At 38.3% G+C, this 22,304-nt stretch overlaps 1 protein-coding gene across 5 annotated transcripts in view; it reads left to right on the forward strand.

Moving 5' to 3' along the window:
- Positions 1–13,480, forward strand: part of TC2N (tandem C2 domains, nuclear) — a 33,904-nt gene extending 20,424 nt beyond the window's left edge. For all 5 annotated transcript variants that reach the window (XM_064423555.1, XM_064423553.1, XM_064423552.1 and 2 more), the window contains exons 5-12: positions 1,292–1,383; positions 1,983–2,058; positions 3,209–3,309; positions 4,008–4,124; positions 4,976–5,167; positions 6,979–7,093; positions 7,567–7,766; positions 10,045–13,480. In XM_064423555.1, coding sequence (XP_064279625.1) covers positions 1,292–1,383; positions 1,983–2,058; positions 3,209–3,309; positions 4,008–4,124; positions 4,976–5,167; positions 6,979–7,093; positions 7,567–7,766; positions 10,045–10,155 — 1,004 coding nt within the window. In that variant the 3' untranslated portion in view covers positions 10,156–13,480. The remainder of the gene's footprint in view (positions 1–1,291; positions 1,384–1,982; positions 2,059–3,208; positions 3,310–4,007; positions 4,125–4,975; positions 5,168–6,978; positions 7,094–7,566; positions 7,767–10,044) is intronic.
- The last annotated feature ends 8,824 nt before the right edge of the window (positions 13,481–22,304 follow it).

Below are 22,304 nucleotides of genomic sequence, written 5' to 3' on the forward strand. Positions count from 1 at the left end.
ATAAGGAAAGGTGCAAAGTGGGGCATGATGCTATGTGCCAACTTTTTTTGTCGTTTGCTTTTGAAGTTACAGCAATGTCCCCACATCTCGGTGTGTAAGAATGAGGGAGGTCTGCGAGATAGTAAAGGTTTAGTTAGAAAGTGTTTGGCTACTTAGGTAATGTGTCCTGTAGTGAATGCTGCTCAGACTGAAGTAAACTACTAGCTGTTGTTTGTGATTGCCAAGGCAAATGCATTCAGAAACCTCCAGCACTCCAGGAAAGGTACACGCTCTCCGTGAAATCGGAAGCTGGAAACAGCTCCCATTTTTAAAGATGTTTCATTTAGAATGGTATAGCATTCTTATTTTCAGCTGGGGGAAAATGTCTCAGTCTGTGTTCTGTTTTAAAAGAATTCTGAATCACCATAGAGATTACATGAAAAGACTATTCCATACATTTTTTTTTTAAGAGAACAGAACACATGTAGAATTTTATCAGCTTTTAACACATATGGTTTTACCAGGCTTTGTAATCACCTGTGGTGGGAGCCAAATGGGTTTTATTAAACTGTCTTGAACATCTTTCCTTCAGTTCATAATCTCTTTTTCCATTTTTCCTCAAGCAAAGTGAACACTTTACTAATTTCGTTTTAGTAAGTTTAAACACAAGAAAGTTTATTCTAGTGTGTATAGAGTACAGTTCTAAAATTTTTCCTCCAGAGTTTTTTGACAGCTGTTTCAGAACTTAGAACTTCATACATCTATAAACCATTAAAACAAAACTCTAAACCTAGTTTGTTGCAGTGACTGCTGTGATATTTTTCATGTGTTTGGTTTAGAACTATAGAACGTGTTTATTTGGAAGTTACAAAATTAAATTCTTGAATTTTAATGTGATGCCCCTTCTCTTCATCTTAAAAAAAAAAAAACCTCCACACAAACAAACTGAAAAATAAATTCAGTAATGATTTTCTGAAATTCTACTTATCGGCAAACAACATATTTTTATGATTTAATTGTTTCTGCTTTTTTATATTTTACAGACAGTTTTCTGTATAAAAATTAACGTTTTTTTCATTAAAAATTTAATTTTTAAAAAAGACACCATCTCTTTACCCCTGCCCCATCCCCATGTTCCTGGAAAACATTACTAGATAACAGCAGATCATACTGTCCTTAAACCTTTTTGCTCATTCGTAATCTATAGGATTGAACAGATAATTTCCAGCATCTTGTGAAAGTTATTCTCAGTTAGGTTTTTTTCCTAGCAATGGTGATAATGTGAATTTTTTGGTTCTCTTTGTCTTATTAGTTAGTGATTTAAGACCCAGTGCTTTGCCTGGATCCCTTGATGTAAGTCGTTCCATGTTTGATCTCAGGAGCCCACCTCACCGATTCATGAAGGTGAGTTCCCGTGGAGCCAAGGTTGCCCTGAAAACTCAGCTTAGTGTATCTGTCCCCACTGCATTGTTTCCAAAGTAAACACTGGAGGGCATTGCACTGTACACTGGGAGGACTGGAGGGAAAATGTCAACATCTTGACCACTCCAAGAGGCTTTTTCCTGGTGTCTCTCTGACATTTGCTGTTCTGGCCCAGCGGGGCTGTTGAGGAACCCAAGTAGGTTGTTAGGCAGGACAGGACAGACAGTATGTCATGGTTCATCATCTGCTGGTTTCTCCCATCAGCTGAAGAGTGGAACAGTGGAAGTTTCCATTGACACCAAAACTGTGTTTATTTATTTCTTCTATAACAATCATGTCTTACATAGCAATGGAGTTGTGTATATATTTATGAGCAAAAAAAATGTCTGCTGGTCAAATAGGTCCTCTATTAGCTCATTGCATCAAAATAGTAATTGCATGCTGCTGGATCAAGAAACTAGTAAGAAATGAGGCAATTATTTGAAATGGAACATTTTGTTTTCATCATATCTTTTCTGATGGTATAATCTCTGGGTTTTGCATCTGTTGCTCTGAATTGATTCCTTTTTTCCTGTCCACAGAGATATGATTCAGTCTCCAGTGTACCTAGCAGTAGTTCTTCAAGGAAGGATTCACAAGGCAGTAACAGGAGTCTGGGTAATGTTTTGTTTGATTACCTTGTAATGAAATATTTCCCTTTGCACATGAAACATTAAACTGTTTGTACTCTGCTGTTGATGTTTTTGTTTGGTTTGGGGTTTTTATGAGATTAATCTGATAGCAGGTCAGCTGGAGATGACTTGGCAATTTGAGATGAAGAGTTTTGGACTTGCACTGTCCTGTTGTCTCGAGATTGAGCAGATGAGACTTTGAAAAGTTCTCACACTTTTGAGAAATTCATTCTTGGATTTACTGCCCAAGTGAACCAAGAAATTACAAATACCTTGTTAGGATAGAATACAGCACTAGGTCCCAGGTCTAGTCCTTTTTCATGTATCAGTATTTTTCTGTGTGAGGTCCTGAAATCCAATACCCATATTATACTGGTAATTAGGCAAGAATATTGCATGCAAACCTAGTATCCTTAATTATGAAAGAATGCTGAAAAAGTGGAGATATGGCAAAATAAACCTTTAAAAATTAATCAAGGCCCCACAAAAGTCACCCTGCTATAAGTCAAGGTTTGACCCAGTCTCCTTCTGAAAGAAGACTGAGGCAATGACCTGGTTCCAGTGATGACAGAGAAATGCTGGGTATTAAATGGCTCTTCTGACTTGGAGACAGCATAATAGTAAAATGTTTACTAGACTGGAGTTGAAATTTGAGAAAGAGACCAATTTATAAACTTAACAGTGAAAGAGATTAGGGGAAGTGAAAGGATATAAATGTGTTCTGGGTGTCTCAGCAACATGCTTTTTTTCCTTTCTAAAAGTTGTTTGAGTATAACACAAGTTATTAAATTCAGTAGAGATAACCCAGGCACATGGTGTGATTCTTGGTGTGGTCTCTTGTGCAGGGCCAGAAGTTGGATTTCTGTGATCCTGAAGGTCCCTTCCAACTCAGGATATTCTATGATTATGTTATTCTGTTCCATGAAATGTGCAGGCTTTTAGCCATGCAGAAGGTCAGGTCACTAGACTTGGTGGATAGTTTATCCTTAAATGCAGGTGTTAAAATATTTCAAACTTATTTTGAGAGAAGTTTGCAAAGATAAGCAGTTCACTTACTAATGAGGTCCCTTATTTCTGGAGTGAACTTTTAAGATACTGCTTTACTTGTAAAAATATTAATTGGCTTTCTTCCATAGATACTATTACGTTATCAGGTGATGAACGAGACTTTGGAAGACTGAATGTGAAGTTGTGTTATGTTTCTTCTGTGGAACAGATTTGGATCACAGTTTTACATGTAAGCAAATATTAACAGGTCGGTTATTTATTCAAATAATGACTATGCAATGATCAATGACTATTCTACTATACTTAGTGATAATTGTGATAAAATTTGTCTCTGTGTTACTTCAATAAATACTTTTAGGAAAACAATTATTTATAAGTGTTAGTATAAACAAAGTTCAGTAAAATGTATTAGGCTTCAAAGCGTCTTTCTCCCCTTTAATTTTTTTCATTTGCAATCTCTTTTCTGCTGAGATTAAGAAGAATATAATAAGAATAAGAAGACTATATATCTCCTTATGTTACTACTACACATATGTTAACATATGTTCAAGTTGTGAAGTGAGGAACTACTCAGCAGGTATTAGAAAGCCAGGCTGGTGATAGGCTGGTCCTGCTATGGACATTTTCCTGTGAAAATCTGAAGGCAATAAATGGGAGTAGCTGTGGAGGCACCATTTAAGTGACTTCCATGATTCTATGATTTTAAATCTAACAGTTCCTTCAGGGCAGAACCCTAACAGAACTTTGAGGACATGTAGCTTCATGAGGGTTTTTTGTCAGTAAATGTGACACTGTTTTGGTGGTTCTATATACTTCCAGAACTGTGAATAATTTTCAGACAAGGGAACTTTGAGTAGACAGAAACCTTGTAAGTACATGAAATGGTGAGTCTTGCATTGTCTAAACTGACTTTTTTCAATGTTGCAGTGCAAAGACCTGAGCTGGCCTTCTAGCTGTGGGGAAAATCCTCGTATCTGTGTCAAGGGAATTCTCACACTGCCCAAACCAGTGCATTTCAAATCTTCTGCCAAGGAGGGCTGCAATGTAAGTAGAGGCATGCAAAATACCAAGAAATATTTTTCCCCACAAAAAATAAATGTGACAGATAAATGGATTTTTAAAATAGACCAAACATCCACTCCAGTGCCATATTTGCTGTGGTAACTGCCCAGGTGTGTTTTACTTCTCCCAACTTCTCAAAATCCTATTACAAGCCTTATTCCACTTCCTCCCCCTATATCCTGCCTTGCAATGTACTCTTGCCCTCCTTCTCTCACAACCTGGCAGGACAGACACGCTCACAGGGGACTGAACCATGAGCTGCAGGCTGTGGCTGTGGTGGGGGACCAGAGGAAGACTGGGCATACCTGTAGGTGCACACTCATCCCAGGGAAGGTAGCTGAGGTACTGCCTCTCATTTGGCAGGGGACAATTTTCACACTTTGTCTCTACAGAAAATAGTAAAAATCGGTCACATGGCACAAGATTCCTGATAGTGGCAGTAAAGGAATATTAAGGGAGTGGAAAGTAAAGCAACATAAATCTCCCATAATGTAAGCCAAAGGTGAAAGAAAATAAAATTAGCTGGAGACACTGTAGCAAAAGGTTGGAGAATCTGTTATCACAATGTGTGTGTGCTGTTGTAAAGCTCCAGAAGAGATGCCACAACTTGTTATGATAGTGAAAAATAATTCCAAATTTCAGCCCTGCCAGGGTGTGACAACACAGGGGTGAGTGTGTGTGGACTTTGCACTGTAAAAGCACACTTTTCCATGGCAACCTAAAGTGGTAGTTGGGAGCAGTGGCTATAGAGCCAGGATGCCTTGGTTTCCAGGGTTTGGGCTTAGTGGGATTCTCTTAAAATGATAATGTTGCTCATCTGTTTTTCTTTCTAGGACATTGAATTTATGGAAACTTTTGTTTTTGCCATTAAACTGCAAAGCCTGCAGGCTGTCAGATTGGTATTCAAAATCCAGACACAGACTCCCAGGAAAAAAACTATTGGAGAATGTTCCTTGGCACTGCGGGAGCTGAGCTCACAGGAGTCGAATCATTGGCTGGATATATCTCCTCCTTCCAAAGCACCTGTAAGTGCCAATACTGTGAAAGTGTGTTCTTATCTCTCCTAGAAGGGGTTGCTGGAAATGAAAGAACATAATTCAGTAGTAAAAACTAGAGGGGTTCTCTTTTTTCCCCTTTACCCTGCTTCCTTGGAGAAAGGCATTTTGATGGAGAAAAAATGCAGACTTTTGAACTCTGCACATAGCTGTTCTGGTCATAAACTGCAGATGTTTCTAGGAAAAGAGCTAGAGCAAGCTCTTCCACACCATGGCTCACAGCTTGAGGGAGGGACATTCTGGGGAAATGTTCAGCAGAGAGCACCGGGTAATTGTCTTTTCTGACCAAAAAAGCATCAGGAGATCCTTAGGACTCACAGCAAGAGCTCAGAGCAAATGGAATCTGCTTTTGTTATGGAAGAAAATTGCTAAGATCTTCAGTGGCCTGAAACTGCACAGACAGCCATATATTTAATGTTCAGATTGCATGCTGTGAAGTAATAATTCAGACAGTTCATTTCCATTAGTGTAATAAGAAGCAGGTGGTTTTCACAGTGGGATTTCCTTCCCCCTACCCTCACTTTGTTTGTTTCTTTTATAGATTGTGTCTAGACATTTGAATTTTCAACAAATTAAACTTGAATTAGCAATTCAAAAGCAAATTTTATTTAAGTGTGTCTGAGTAATATGAATTATACTCTTGATTTCTAACATAAGTTTCACTTGACATTTTTTAGTTCTAATGTAAATAACCATATTGCTTCAAAAGCAGTAAGATAAAGTGACAGAGGAAGCTGGTATCCAAGAGCCCTCCAGACACTCTGGGATTCACTCCTGTAATACCCTGTGAGGCAGCAAACCTTAACCTCTCTGCCAATGGAAAGCCAAAGTTCAGAGTCGATGAAGTGGCTTCCTCACAGCATTACAGAAATTTTGTGGCTGAGCTACAAAGAGAATTTGGGTTGCTTTGATGAACTGGGGCCTGACTTTTCTTTATCTAACCTGTTGCTCTCTTGCTTAGTGCATTTTGGTTCATTGAAGTGTGTTAAAACTTGAAGGCAACAAAGACTAGCAGAGTCCATTTAAGTGAAGGCTGTCAGGAAAGGTGGGTCTCCACTGGCCTTTTCCTGCTGCTCTCATGGTGTTCTGAGGACATTAGAGTGTGACAGGAGAGCAAAGAGGATGACTCAGTGCAACTTTGCCACAAAGTTCTAAAAAAGCCCACAAGAATCAGACTGGAGATCTTGATGCATGCATTGTGTGTGTGGCAGTGGTGTGTGTGTGTGGGCATGTAAAACACCAGTACTTTTACAACACAGGAAACTACACAGTACACAGTCACCCTAAGCACTCATGACATTAAGTGAGAGGGCCTTGTAGCAATGGAAACCATTGCTTATATCCCCATATGGCAGAACTCAAGTGTGGGAGGGCAACTCTGAAGGTTTTTGTGTCAGTGGAGCTTACTTGCTCTCTCACTTCCATACCCAGATTTAGTAAAGTTGCAATGGCACGCCTGATTTCCCCTGTATGTGTCTGCTCTTACCACTGCAGAATCTGTGCCAGGTAAAAACTGAGGACTAGGTGATTTGGCCAGTGTTCCTGGCCATATGTGCACCACACATAGGCAGCCCATAGTGGAGCACACGTACTGCAGCTATGACAAGTGCAAGATGCACTTACTGTGCATCTGTGGGTTCTGTATACAACACATTCTTATATTTCTGTCCAGGAAATCCCAGATAGAAATGTGGGAGCCCAACATATGACAAAATTCCTCTGTTTCCTGAGTTTATAAGCAACTTAATCCAGATGTTATGGCAACATTCTTCTGCTTGTAGGTGCGCCGTGCAGAACTTCAAATAGGAACTTGTTTTCAAGCAATAAACAGGAGGATACAGTTACAGATTCTTGAAGCACAAAACCTTCCTGTTTCATCTACACCACTGTCTTCAAGTAAGTTAGTCAGCTGTTTCATGCCTCCTCTCTGAAAGCTCTTGTAACAGGTAAATTGCTGCTCAAATGGGTTGGCAATCCATAACATTCTTTACGAACCTCAGACTAACACATTGTGTGGTAGATTTCCATTGCCAAGGCTTGCTTCCCCAGATGTCCTACTTGTTTACATTCTGTTTGGTTTGAAGATGTGTGTTTATGTATTTTGGAAGATTTTTATCTCAGTATTAATCCTGACATACAAGAGCATTAGCTTGCACTTGCTGTTTGGATACTGTGTTAATCAGTCCAATATTACCAAACACATTCTGTTTATGTGACTGGTCAGGAAAGTCATTGTGGAGTTCTTTTGGCCAGACTTTTGAGAAATTGATGCAATTTGAAGCATACATATGGATCTTGTTGGTTCCTTTTTGGATGTGTTTTGAGTAACCCTTTGTGTGCTATGTCTTTTTCCTTCCCTTTTCTGCTAGATTTCTTTGTGAAAGTTGGAATGTTTAGTACAGAAGGGATCATCTATAAAAAGAAGACTCGCCTTCTGAAGTCCACTAATGGCCAAGTGAAGTGGGGAGAAATGATGGTTTTTCCAGTTAGCCAAGCAGAACAAGGAATTAGCTTTCTCATCAAGCTCTACAGCAAAAGCTCAGTGAGAAGAAAACACTTCCTAGGACAGGTTGGTTTCTGCTAAATAGCATGATACCCTTTACCAGTTCCACAGGTTTCTTGGTATGGATTTTAAAATACTTTGAATGAGGTGACATATAACAAAATAGTAAATGCTAGTAAACTCTTCTGTATGTAATCCAAGCAAAAATGGTACTGGGCTCTTAAACAAGCGCTAGCATGAAAATGGAAGTTGACACTTGATTTTTCTTTCAAAAAGAAATCCTAAAGTCAGTTTTGTGTGGAATATTACTATGTGACAGAATCCTTACAAGAGATATAGGATTTCCTGGTTGCCTTTAGCTTTCTAAAGAAAAACATAGCACCCACAGGAGCTCCATCACTTACAAGGTCCTGTACAGCAAGAGGGTATTGGCTTACTGTACCAATACTCTCACAACAGAGGTGTGTAAAAGGAACTATCAACAGCTACAATGAGACTCCTTTCCTGGGTAAAACAATGCTGAAAGCAGTACAATAGTCTGTTATGATCAAGTAATAGTACAGGTGTCCAAACCCAAAATATTTTTAGCTTGCTTTTTAGTTAACAGACACGATTTCAGTAGTATGTCTTTGAAAGCATTTGTGTGATCATATTTATTTAACCACCATAAAACTTAGTAGTCAGGTCTCATTATTCTCTCCATTCTTCTCCCCTGCTTGTCTTAATTTGCCATCGTCCTGTCCTTTCTGTCTCTCTTCTTCTTGATATAGTGAGCCATAGCTGTTCTTAATGCTCTGTGCTTTTCCTGACCCAGTTAAATGCAGGAGCAGAATTTTAATAAATGCATAAATTAATAATGTAGACTAGATTTTGAGACCCCAACTGTAACATCCCATGTCAGATGGAGGACTGTGCTGTCCTTAGGTACAAAAAATGGTACTGTCCTATTCAGGTGATTTTTGTGCCTGCTGAAGACATGCAGCTACAGGAGATGCTCAAGTGCTATAACATATAGAAATTATGTACTAGCAAGAGTTATGTGAAGTTCCTCCATTTTTTGTAGCCTCATGTTGCACATGTCCCATCTTCCTGTTGGTGGAATCAGATTTGAAATAGGAAAAGAAAAAAAAAAAATTCTACTAAGCTGTACTGCCTTGGGCGGGGGGGAAATAACTGAGTTTGATTTTGCAGTCATCTAGCAATATGTGAGGTAATCTCAATCTGATGAGTTACATTTCATTGTGGATCTTATTTTTAGGGGGAGAAAAACTTGTGCTCCTCGGAGGTTTTTTGGAAAAGGTTGTTTCAGCTCATGAAGGCAGACATTGCCACATAACACATAAAGACATAAAATATGGCTCAGGGAAAAATGTACTTTGAGCAATTGGCTGGGTAGCTGGAAAAAAATGAATATAGCTGGATCTATTAACTTTGTTCTTCAGAGAATGGTGTTTAATTGGATGCTGTTCTAAGCAGACAATACTTAGATTAGGCTGCTTTTACAGGCATGTCTTTAATCACAAGCAAGATGTACATTGAATCTCTGTGGATGAAACATCAGCTGTTTATGGTATTCTGGAAGATATTATTCTCACTTCTTGAGGACTCATGCCCCAGCAGTATAGGCTAAATGTACTTCATGGTCAAGGCTTCTGAGAAGTCTTAAAAGGACTCATTCTTGGAAGACTTGAGGAAATAGAGTCCTGTAAATAACGCTACCTACTTACATAAGCTGAATTCTTTTGGCAATGGAGGCTGGTGATAATGTTAAGGGGGAAATTTTCCTACTTGTACTTCATTTCCTCATTTAATGGCCACTCTCCACTGACTGAATACTGAGAAGAAACGGGCTCTTACTACGTGACTATGTGTGGTATGGGCATGTTAGTAACCTCTGTGGAATGCAGGTTTGGCCCTGGCTGTGGGAGTGTGCAATTTTAAATGCTCCTGCAAGTGCTGGACAGCTCGTGCCGGATGCTGCATGGCTTGGAGCCAGCTGTGTCCGAACACACAGAGCCGCCGCTGGCCTGGGGAGCCCCTGACCCCAGCTTGTGCCTTTGAATACAGCAAGGAATGCTCCACTTAAAGCATCTTATTAAGTACTGTAACATCATTATGTTCTGGGTTCTCTAAACTATTTTAGAGGCTAAATTTAAACACAGACTCCAGCTGAAAGCCAGAATGTTAGCACTAGCAGGACTGTATTTGTTGCTGTTATGCTTTGGTCACAGTCTGTACATTGTATCTTGTTCAACACTTACTTGATATTTATTTGCAACTAGTAAATGCTGGGTTTTTTTGTTATCATATCAGGTAAACTAATTTTTTTTTCCTCTTAATGCAGATCTGGTTAAGTTCTGATAGCAGCAACAGCGAAGCAGTAGAGCAGTGGAAAGATACCATTGCAAATCCTGAAAAAGTTGTTGTTAAATGGTACAGCATTGGCCCGTCTTGAAGACTGGAGATGAAATTCAGAACTGATTTTTCTACAGAAATTCATATGCTACCTAAAATAGTATAAATTAAAAATAAAGATATTTTCTATGCAAGTTCTTCAGAAGTTCCCCACTGCATCATGCCTCTGTGGAAATGGAAAATTCAGTTTCACCAAGAGAAATACCGGCTAAATACTACTAAAAAGAAGACTTGGGAAATTGAAAAAGTGCTCATTTGATTTCACAAAATCCATCTTGAAAAAAAGATGTTTGGCCCTCTTGATTTCATAAAAGCACAGAAATTCCATTTTGGAGAGAAGCAGCTTGAATCCACTCTGTTTCACTAGCCACTCACATCGTGCTCTTCTGTGTTGTTGTCTTTGGCAGACTCCAAAGTCCAGCGAATGGGTTGTGTCAGTGGCTTGATTCTGGGTACCTGTGAGCATCTGGGGTGGTTGACACCATTTGATCAGGATAACATGTGCCTGAGCAAGTGGGAAACTGTGGCAGGCAGGAGAGGGCATAAAGGGAAGTAGAAAATAAGGCAGTACCCATAGGCTTTTGTAATCTCCATTTTGGATGAAGCGTTGTTCAGAAGGCTTAGCTTGAGCTTGCCCCCATCCTTTTCTCAAAACAGAGAGATGGAAAGATAAAAAAGTTCCTTTGACTTAGTGATCTTTACAAGAGGGGCCCTCCAGACTTGCTCTGTTTGGGTAAATTCTGGCTGGAATCAATGGAATAGTACAAAGAGGCAATGACCCTGCCTAGGATCAGAGCCAGTGTTTGTAGATTGCTTTCTTATATAGAATACTTACATGTAAACCACTTCCTATCTAGTCAACATGCTCTAGCATTTTCTTACATTGCCAAAACACAGGGTAACATGTACAAAAGAGTAAGCAAAGATTTACTGACTTATGTGCTTTTTGATTAATTAATTTTTTTTTATAATTAAAATGCAGCACTGTAAGGGATTCAGACTTTTTAAAGGATGGGCTGCTACTGCAGAAGTATTTGTTACATATTTAGGACACTAAAAATTATGTGTGGGAGTATATTTTTATTACTCGTTTCTAGTAAGAAGAAATTAACATTTTTTATTGCAAATTGTATTTTTCCAATAAAATCCTAAGATTATATTTTCTATTAGCTGCCATATTTTCAGGTGTTTATTCACAGTTATTTTTAAGGTGAGGAAACACCAAGTATATACTTGATAATGTATAAATCTAAAAGCACAGACCTCTTAGCACTACTTGAACTAATCGATTAAAAAATACATTAATATTTCATTAACTCCACTGCTTACATATGTACTATTGGCTGTCTGGACTGTACAAATATGTATGTTGGTATAGATGCTGAATAAATCTACCTTTCTTCGTAACTTGGATCTGATTCCACCAACTGACAGGAACCAGAGTGGCACTGAGAGCACTCACTGCTGGAAGGCAAAGGAACATGGGGAGCAGAGAAAATGCTGTAACAGGAAAGCACATCCTCTTCAAGCACACAGCTCAGAGCATCTTTACTTCAAGTTTTTTGTCTTTGAGTGTCAGGAAAAAATGGAAGTGCATAGAATTTTTTTTTTTCATCAGTTGATAATTGCAACTTTCGAAACTTCAACCATCCAGTTTGTTGTAGTTGAAATTTAATATTTTGAAAACAGAAGCATTTTTACAGACTTGTACATACTCTTTCAACCAGTCATTATAAAAGAACTGAAAAAAGATTATGCACGTTACTTGGAGAACAAACATTGGTTCTAGCTCTCACTCTTTGCAAAGCTCCCAGTAGGCCCAGAGGATCTTGACTGACACTGATAATTTTCAGCCAGTTAAAACAGTCGGGAGGAGCCTGGCTGGCTGGGGAAAATGAAAAAAGGAAGTGGGCTGAACTGATATTTTTGGAGTATCTTTATTTGAATACAGGGATCTTTTTCATTCATTGTGGCTGAACATTTTATTCATTGTGGCAATAAACAAAAGTGCAAGCTAACTGTTTCCTGATGCAGAATGCTGTTCTGTTTAAAAGAGAGAACAGGGAATATCCCAGTGTTTTGTAGACTTCAATTACCACAGCAGCGGTTCTACAGCATTTGCCAACTCAGTGGATGCTGTATAAAATGGATTTTTGGGACTGTTTTAGGAAACTTGCCCTTCTAAAGGCCTAACTAGTCTCTTTTTTTTTTTTTTTTTTTGGTATGTTAATATTTAATCTATATGTTTATAATAAAATCTATGAACAGAAAGTATTCCTTTTTCCCCAATTGTTTATACTAATGTTTAGCAGCATCTCAAAGTGAAGTTCAATTCCTACTTCTTTCGCTGAGAAAATTCCAGCTAACAAACACTGTTCTGTTTGCTGGAGAGTGAACTGCTGACACATGGAGGAGATCCCTAAAGGTTCTCCATGCAAGATGCACACAGGTACTGCAGCACTCTGAAGAGCTGCTCTGAGACACTGCCTCATCCTGTGCTCATTCCCAAGCTTTGGCATGTTCTGCACCTGTGTTCATCTAAGGATTCAGTGAGTTAACAGCTGACATGCAAGAAGAAGGAAAAAAGAGGTGTCGTGGGACTCTCTTCTGTTGGTCACAGCTGTATGTTGTCCCTCTAAAGCATCCTCAGCCAGTATTTTGATTGTTACATCCAAGTTTACTGTCATTGAAAATACTGTTCAAGCTATTTTGCCAGTCCACTTTATTTGTAGATAAAAGACACACATGGTTTATAGCTGGATTTGCTCTTGCTTCTAGTCAGTGACTCACCTAGTTTCCTAACCTAAAGCAATTCTTATTAAAGCAGCAGAGGTTCAGAGATGCACCAGTTCTATTTTGGTCAGCTCCGAAATGGATGTGGATGAGCTGGAAGAAGACTTATGGTCTTATATTAAATATTATTCATACAGAGATCTGTGCCTGCATAGTTAGAAACTAACCATAGACTGAACTTGATCAGATTTTCCAAAAAGTGTGTGTATAATTTCACTGGTTAATCAAAAATGCTGTTTTATTTATTTATAACTAATAGCATTCTGTTTGTAAACAATGTTAATCAATTTATTTTTCAAGTTTTTATGTCTCAGTGATACACCATGGCATCATTTTTAAGGGAAAAAATGTGAGATTCTATCTCAGAAGATGAGTGGGTATATCAGTTTGTAAACCACTATCATACAACATTGTGTGGAAAATAATTTTATTTGAGCATCTGATCTTACGTGATCACAACATAAATAGAGCCATGTTGTTAAATCCATTAGGCATCTATGGTTTTTCCTTTTGTTGGCAGAACATCTGAATAAAACTAAAGGTGATTTTGTAAGCATTCAATTAAGTACATATGCTGTTTGACTCCAAAATTGTTTGCCTGATGAAAGTTCCCTTTAGAGTTATGAGTTGATTTTGCAGCCAAAACATAAGCTTGTCTAGAAGTTTGGGGCAGGGTTGTGTCCCACATCTTATTTTCATCTTGCCAACATATATATGACACGGCTGCATAGTTGTGGAATATACCCTCCTTGTTTTTCCAGCTTCTGCTGCAAAATTACATCACCATGTAAATACAGCCCTGTACATGATCTCATGCTTGGTGCATGGAAAAAGCCATCACTAAAATCAGCACCATGTTTCAAGCACTGCTCCAGCACATGTACATTCCTTTCTCCAGCTTGCACTGAGGAACAGGCCATTGGCTCTCAGTCCATGGCAGAGCTCCTGCTGTGCTCAGCAGAAGCAACCAGTCTTCAAAGCTGGTTTAGTGATGGTATGATTTATCTAACAAAAGGTTACACACAGCTTTTTTAAAATCTTTTTTAAATCGATGAAAATCTCTTCACACTGATGTTTCTGGAGAAAATTAATTTCATGAAAGTGGATCTGCATATCTTAATGTAAAGCAATTCTTCCCATAGATTTCAGAGTCTTTAAAACAAATCTTCTGTGCTTATTCTTCCCTCATATTTGAGTGTGCAGTTTTTTACTTCCTTTCCTTTGACTGTAGGCTGCTCTTCTCCCTCAGCATAAACAAGTCTGTAAACAAGTCTGCTTTTTGCAATTAACTTTCTGCATTTCTAGTAATGCTTCCCCCTTATTTACCTAGTACAGGGACCAGCATTATACATGTGTAATTTGCTGTTTAAACTAGCTATAAGCAGAAGGCTTTCATCCTAGGGCTTGGCTTCTGTCTGATGCCCTTCATGTCTGAGCTACCTTTGTTCACAGCTTTAATGTTATGGTTCTTTTGGTGCTTCCCAAATTTCTGTGTTCTTTACCTTCATTGAATACAACAACGCGACAAATTAATTGTAATTTTTCATGTGTACCTGGGTATCTTCATTTGCCTTTTTCCTCCTCCAAAAATTACCTTAGGAAATCATTTTGTGGGATGAGAAGGAGCAAACTGTTTGTGCTTCCAGTAGTGTTGTTTGACTGCCACAGCAGCGCTTTGAGACAGAGGAAGGCTCAAGGAAGAATCATAAAAACCTGCACCTCCAGGTAGAGGGAAGCCTGTACCCCCTTCATGTATGATCTGGGAAACCCTCATTAGCCTGGGGACTGGAACCCCTTGACAGATGCATATTGTACTTTTTATCCTTGTCTTGCAAAACTTTCTGGAGCTATGGAGTGGCTAAATAAAGACATTTTCCATAGGAGGAATGAGATGGGTCACATATTTCTGTGAAGCAGAGAACTGACTAAAAGATCTCGGAGGTCTTTTAAAAAAAACAGTCATAGGAATGTCCTTCTTAGTTTTAATATAGCCAAGCTTTGTCACTTATCGTAGGAGAGGAGTGGATTCTTACTTTGTGAAACACAGCAGAAGAAAAGGGTGCATACACCCCAAAACAGGGCTGGCTTTCCTCTGCATTGGTATCATTAGTCCTTTCAACACGGAGGTGGAACTATATATGCTTAGCTGTCTCCTGCAGTAAGGGCAAGTTGGGTTGGGAATTGTTGAAAGAGAGGTAGTGAAGGAGCAGTGCTTTTGTTTTGAAAAACATTGCTTTTCAAAGCAATGTAACATGCCTGTAACTATTGACAAAGCTTTTATTTGACATAGCTGAGGAGAGATGCTTACGCATTTAAGTATTTGCTTAGGTTCTACCAATACTTCCTGGCATGAGACTGGGTTCATCCTCTCTATTTATTTAAGGCTTCATTCTGCTGTGTTCATTGACCTTTGAGCTCTAGACCTAATTATGCCTGATTTCCTATGAATCCGTCCCTCGTGGCTGATTGACTTTGGTGTGCAAAAAGAGGTAGACTTCTGCCATCTTTTTGCTACACATCACATAATTAGAGTTTCTGTCTCTGATGGATTCTCTCATTTCTAACAAGAGGTGAGCCTATGGCAGTTATTCTTTCACCTGGGAAACTGGGAACTGGCTGTCCCTTTTCTTCCTGAGTGTTCTTGTGTTTTCTATAATCCTTTGAAGACAGAATTACCTGTGACATCCCTGCCATCAGTCAAATTTAGCTGTAATAAATAATGGGCGTAAAAATTATTGTGGACCTTGGAAGAGAAATGAATGAAAGCAAGCTCTGTTGCTTTAGGACCCTGGGGCTTAGCTATGTTCTCTGTTCTGCCACAGGCCAGAGAAGCTTTTCAGATCAGTGCTGATCATGATTCCAGCAATACTAATTCTCAAGGCAGCTCAAGTAGTTTCTCTAAAGATACATTTCTTAAAGCATGGACATTTTCTTGAAACACGTCCCTGTGTATGAAAAGATCAAAGCATATGAGCCATGCCAGCTGCATCAACACTTCAGCATGAATTTTGGCAGTACAAGCCAGGAGTCCATTATTCAGGTGTAGATCCTCACGTGGTGCAATGTAAACTGGACTGTGCATTGGTAGATCCAAGCCAGCTCATCTTATCTGGGGGTCTGGACATGCCAGCCACAGAAACTACAATCTTCCAAAGTAAGAAGATTGTGACTGTTCTGTTCATCTCTTGGAAAGCTTCAGTAGGGTGTATCAAGTAGTAGCAGAAGTAAATGTTCAGGGCTGGAAATACATTTTCAGCAGCTCACATGAAAATGGGAAAAAAGAACCCTCACCTGTAGTCTGGACTGATGCAGTTACTCTAGAGAGACATGATGTACATTCTCAGTTTTAGTGCTTCCTAATTGAAATACAGCTTAATGATCATCAAGCCTTGTCCATTTGTATCCATCTTACTAAACAGAATTTCTTGATATGGCAGGGAAGAATAAGGTAGAGAACTACTATAAGCTGCTTGAATATTTCTCTGCACTAGTTTTCTGAGCTGCAAGTGGGAAGCCACTTTACCAGAAAATATTAAGATACAGAAAAAAAAACCCCACAAAACCAACAAATGAATTCTTTGGCACTGGCACCAAATCTGTATTTTTATGTGATACAACAAAGACAATTCTTTCTTGCCTTACAGAAGAGACTTAATAATTACATAAAATTCAATGCTTATTAATTATAATATAGTAACATCAAATATTTTGCTTATTCATTAAAATGTAGTATTACATATTCATATCTACATTACTAAATAACTCAGAGAGTTAAACTAGTAATGATTTTTTTCAGACATTTGCTTTTTCTTCATTTGAACTCCTGCATTTCTGACTTTGAGCAATGCGAATAAATTTGCCATATTACCTCTGAGTGAGACTGAACTTCTCTCATGCAGTACTCATTCAATAACTGTCTATCTGTAGAGAATATTTAATAAATTATTTTAATTAATTGGATGTAAAATCTGAATTTTGGGTTAATTTTTACATTACATTACTGTTTATCAGTATGCAGTATTTGAAATAAAAATCTAAAATCTGAATTTTGGTTTAATTTTTACATTACATTACTGTTTATCAGTATGCAGTATGTGAAATAAAAATTATGTAGGTTGTTGGAGACAAGCATGGCAAAGCATCTACAGGAAAGGTAGGTCATGAGGGACGCAGAACTGACTACTAACTTACAATTCCAGCAAGTGCAAATAAGACTCTATCTGATTATCCCTGGAAGTAGTGTTTGAGGCTGTTCAACAGTCTGCAAAACAATGCAATGCTTTCACTCCAAGGATATCTCCTCTCAGAAGGTGTCTGCAGCTGTTACAAAACAACAGGAAAGACCAGAAACGTTCCAGCGAAGTGCTTGTGCAGAGATTTCTCATTTCTGTGACTCAGTCTTTTACAGGGGAGCCAACACACATACTGGAGAATGCCTCTGCTAAACCACGAGCCCAGCAATCCTCACCCTAGGGTCTGAGCTCCAGGTGCTCAGTCTTACAAGTAATTAATGTTTACAGGCTATAGCCAAGTAGAGCTATGCAACAAATCTTAGTTCTAAGGATAAAGTTAGAGAATTGGGGACATTAAAAAATATTTCCCTGACAAGAATCTGAAATGTTCTGAACCTACAACACATAAAGATCTCAGTAATTTCAAGGCATGCCTAGACAAATAGGAAAGGGGGGAATTTGACATTTGAGTCTGGTCTCCTGAGAGCACACCTGGCAATGCGGTGGTGTGGCTTTTATCACTTCTGAGCAGAGATCTATTTTCTACTTAGTGAGATTAACTTAGACCATATATGAAAGTGTCTTACAGAAATACATGGACTCCATTACATGAAAATAGAAAAATTACAACATTCACATTTTTAGAAAGACAGAGTGAAATATGTTATAATCTTTGAATTTGGAGAAGTTCATTGAGGTCCCAAGAGGAGACCAGAACACACCTGGAAACTGAGATAAGAGACTGTGACGCTAGAAACCATAAAATAAATTTGTGATAATACCACTGGTCTGTGCACAGCAGTGGCATCCAGGTCACAGAAGATCCTATAGGTTTACTACAGCTGTGATTACATAGGCAAACTAAAATATTAGAAGAAGGTTAAAGAAAAAAGGCAGAACAAAGGCAGGCAACACTAATGAAGAGGTTATAGGAGAAAAGCCCGCACTGCTTCTCCATGCTGCAGCAAATGGCACAACCTAAGACAATGTTCAGCATTTTGATAAAGATGCAAAACATGCAGTAGACTGGACAGCCACTCAGGAAATTGCTCATGCCAGTAAGCTGGGCAGAGATGAAGCAGTGACACTACTACACCAAAGGAATTCTTCATGGCCAAAGGGTCAGGGGACCATGCTGTGCCAGGTAAAGTACACAGTTCTCATGAAAGCACACAAGCTACTGACTGCTATTAGGGTCACAGAGTGAAAGCTAAGAAACTAATGGGACTGTGTTTATGTTGGAAACTGGCATCCAACTGCCTTGGTGTCAGTTAGAGCCAGAGATGACAAAGAAAAAAATACTGATAATCTGGAGTTCTGGGGCCTGTCCACACACACACATATGCACACACCCATAGATAGACTGGGGGACTAATGGTTTCAGCAGAAGCCTCACAGGAGGTGGTCCTGCTGTTGAGTGAGTTTGTTACTGTGAATAGAAGTAAACCAGCAAAAAAAAACCAATCCAATTTTCTTCAAATGCCACATCGCCAAAGAGCACATTTTGCTTAGGGAGAGAGAATTTCTATGATCTCCCCCAGTGAAGTTGGCGTCTTTCTCTACAGCTATCAACCAGGCAGTCATTTACTCCCAGATGTATAATCCTCACAAGCCTATGCTGAGAATTTCCACAGGAAAAGGCTGTTCAGCACTTTGACAGCAGGCCTTTTTGGTAAGTGTAGGCAGAAGGTGCAAAACAATCTGAAGTGCAAAGGGAGCACAGTATTACATTTGTATGGAGACACTACAGATTCAGCCAGCTATCAGACAGAAAGAAAGGCACATTTTGGTACCACACAGCCATTGGGGTATGATATGATCACACTGATTGTTTGTAGTCTATTCAATTTTGAGTGTGCAATCCTGTCAGGGATAATATTCCAGTGTGCTGAGGTTAATTGCTTAATTTGTGTTTATCCAAGCTGATTGCCGATCTCCCAAATTACATACAACCCTGAAATATTGAAACATCTCCTGACAGCTGTAATAAATCAGCCTGCTGTTGTCATTTACAAGAAGGAGACGGTAAGGACAAAATTATAGCACACTAATTTCTGGAGGTTGATACTGAAAGCACAAATGTGCATAGCACTCATTTTCAGAGGGTGAAACTGGTATTTTGTGCTTCAGAATGAAGATTCTTGAACTGGCAATATGTTAATGTTAAAAAAATAAAGGAGGTACCATCCTGAGACCATAGTTAAGAGTTCTGCACAGATGACACAGTTATGCATTGCTTCACTTTCTACTGGGAAAGCCCCAGCTGCAGAACAGAGTTGAGCTGTAGTCATCCTTTTTCAAGACAGATACAGAACAAAACAGAGCGAGTTTAAAGGAAATCATGATATAAAGAACAAGAAAATCTGACCTGTGAGTAAGGAGTAAGGTACTGGGTGGTTGAAGATGGAAAAGAGAAAGCACTGAGATAAAATTCTAATATTCTAATATACACATATTTGTGGAAAAAGAAGACAAAGACTGACTGTTCTCCATGTCACTAGGGATGAACTGAATACTCATGTCATCACAGATTACCAGGAAGTTTCAGCTAGAAAATATCTGCTTTGATTTTTTAAATGCCCCACCAATATTTTACCATCTCTATAAAGTACTGAAGCAAAAAGAATGTTCTGAGATACTACCTGAGTATCTTAAAAGTTTGATTAGTACTGAACATGAATGAGAAGGTGGTTTTCTTTACTTTTTTATTCTGCTGTCCTGCAGAAGAGTATTTTAAAAGCAGTTCTTACCAGCAGCTCAAAAATTATATATGGGAAGTTTTAGTGACATTAAAATTATATCTCTTTTATATATATATATATATATATATATATAATTTTTTTTTTTATTTTTTTTTTCTTGACTGGCCTTTTAATCCTTTCATGGCAGTTTGGCAGTATTCGGAAATAAGACTGATCAAAAAGTTAATTTTGCAAAGGGAGTATGATGCACTCGTGTCACCACTGATGAGGAAATAGCCTTATGCAAGTCACCCACTGGGTAGATATTTATTTCTGATACAGTAATGGTCCACATGGTAAATATAATGGTAGTATTACCATAAAGCACAACTTTCAGCAAACACAGCTCTTCCACTTTTGTTTAATCCACTAATTCCCTACTCTGTTCTGTTCCACAAACATTGCTCTGTAAAAGCTTTCCATTGCATCAGGTATGAACAAAAAGCTAAAACAAAGGTTCATTGACTGCCTCAGTCAGGGGCCTCATCACACCTTCCTTGGGCACCTTTCATTGCAAGGGGTGTGTCAAGTACACACGGGGTTCCTTGTCAGGCCATCAGCCAGAAATATGAGTTTATAAAGTACTATTGAAAAAGTGCTGTAAATGTTGTTTCTTGATCTCATTTTGGAAGCTCTTATAATGATTTTCACTGCCCAAGCCCACTTTCATCGGTGTAGCTACTAACAGTGACTTTAAATGAAACAAGATGCAATAAAATCACGATGGTATATGGCCAGCATGGAATTTGTCCCAGTTACTTCTCCTGAAACAAATGGGACTAAATAGAAATCCATAAAAATGCTTTAAATTTGAGTGGTTTTTTTCTTTGTATGTGCCATCCCATGGTACCATCAGTTTCTTTTTCACTTAGAATCTGGAATACAATGTTTCTGTCCATGGGGATGGCAAGGATTTCATCAGAGAGAACACCTATGCTAATAATTTGGAACAGAACACTGGCAGCAAGAAAATATAGTCTGTTCTTGGTTCTAAGCTGAATTTGCCTTAACTTGGTGAATTGTTGGCAGCTTTGAACTTGAATATGTTTTGACTTGGTAACAAGTAAAAGGTAATTTAAAAACTCCCACATTCTCTATTAATGGGACACGTGCATAGGGAAAAGTTTAAGTAGGTACCTTTTGCTTACATACCTGTAATGCACAGTTGGAAACCCGAGCAGCACCACCAGAGACTTTTAAAATTAATTTATTTGCATTTGCATTTATTTGCATTTGGACTGAAATACACTATCCACATTTATAGTATAGTCTGTATCATAATCCAGATGAAATTGAATTTAATTGAACAAGCACATCCTGAATTTCCAGTCATATTTGTTAAGAGTTTGACGCACAAGCAGCTTTGCTGATTCCCAAACAAGTTCAGGTATAACAGGACCGTGCCTACCACGTCTCATGTTGATTTTCTGATTATGATATTTTATTACACTTCATTTATGCATTGAAACCATTTCTTTTTTTTTTCTACAGAGCTTCCTGTTGGCAACATGCCACTGTGTGAATGGCATATAGTCTTGACTCCTTTTGTAATATCGTGTGGTCTAATGCCAACTTTTTGTTTAAAAAGGGTGTGAAAGGATTTGGTCTATGAGAAAATGATGCTAAGCATTAGCTGTGACATCATTTGAGTACCTGCCTCATGCACAACCCCAGATATTCTCAGAGACAGAAAGTAGCATAGAATTTTTTTAAATCAATTTCAGCAAGAATTCTGCTATAAAATCCTTTGACTTTAGTTTCTAGCTTAAGTAAAACTTTTTGTTCATGTTCATAACCAAATTTTAGCTCATACCAAATACCTAACTACTATAAATGTATGCTCTGGATGAAGGCCAACTATGATAACCATACTTGGCCTTAGTAAGTGTCAAATTAATTTCCAAAGCTGTTTAATGTGGTTATCAATTTCCCATTTCCATTTATTATGCAGTGTTGCTAGGTGCTCTTATAACACCTGTGATACAACCTCTGCTCAGCTGATTTTGTGAGTATTCCTCTGGGCACAGAAAGCTTTTCAAAGGCACACCTTGTATTACAGCAATAAAAACATCACAACAGAAATCATTAAGAGATATTTTTACAGATGAAAATGAATATGCAGATGAATTAGCTTATTTTCTAATTACTTAGACCTTCTTCCTTGGAATGAGTGTTAATTTAAATTAAAAACCAATGGCCACAAATGGTTCCAAGATTTGTATGCAAAGCTCTGCATGAAAAATGGAACAGAATTAAGTGACTTAATTGAGTACTTATTGTCATGTTCTCTTAATAAGATGTTTTCTTGTGGAACAGACAAAACAAAATATTATTATTAGTAGTATTTATCTCTAATTAAGCTAATTTAGCTTAAATTGAGCTCAAAATGTTATTATTTAGCTGCTAATTTTTTGTAAAAATTT

Source organism: Passer domesticus, chromosome 6 (genome assembly GCF_036417665.1).
Source record: "Passer domesticus isolate bPasDom1 chromosome 6, bPasDom1.hap1, whole genome shotgun sequence".
Lineage (NCBI taxonomy): Eukaryota > Metazoa > Chordata > Aves > Passeriformes > Passeridae > Passer > Passer domesticus.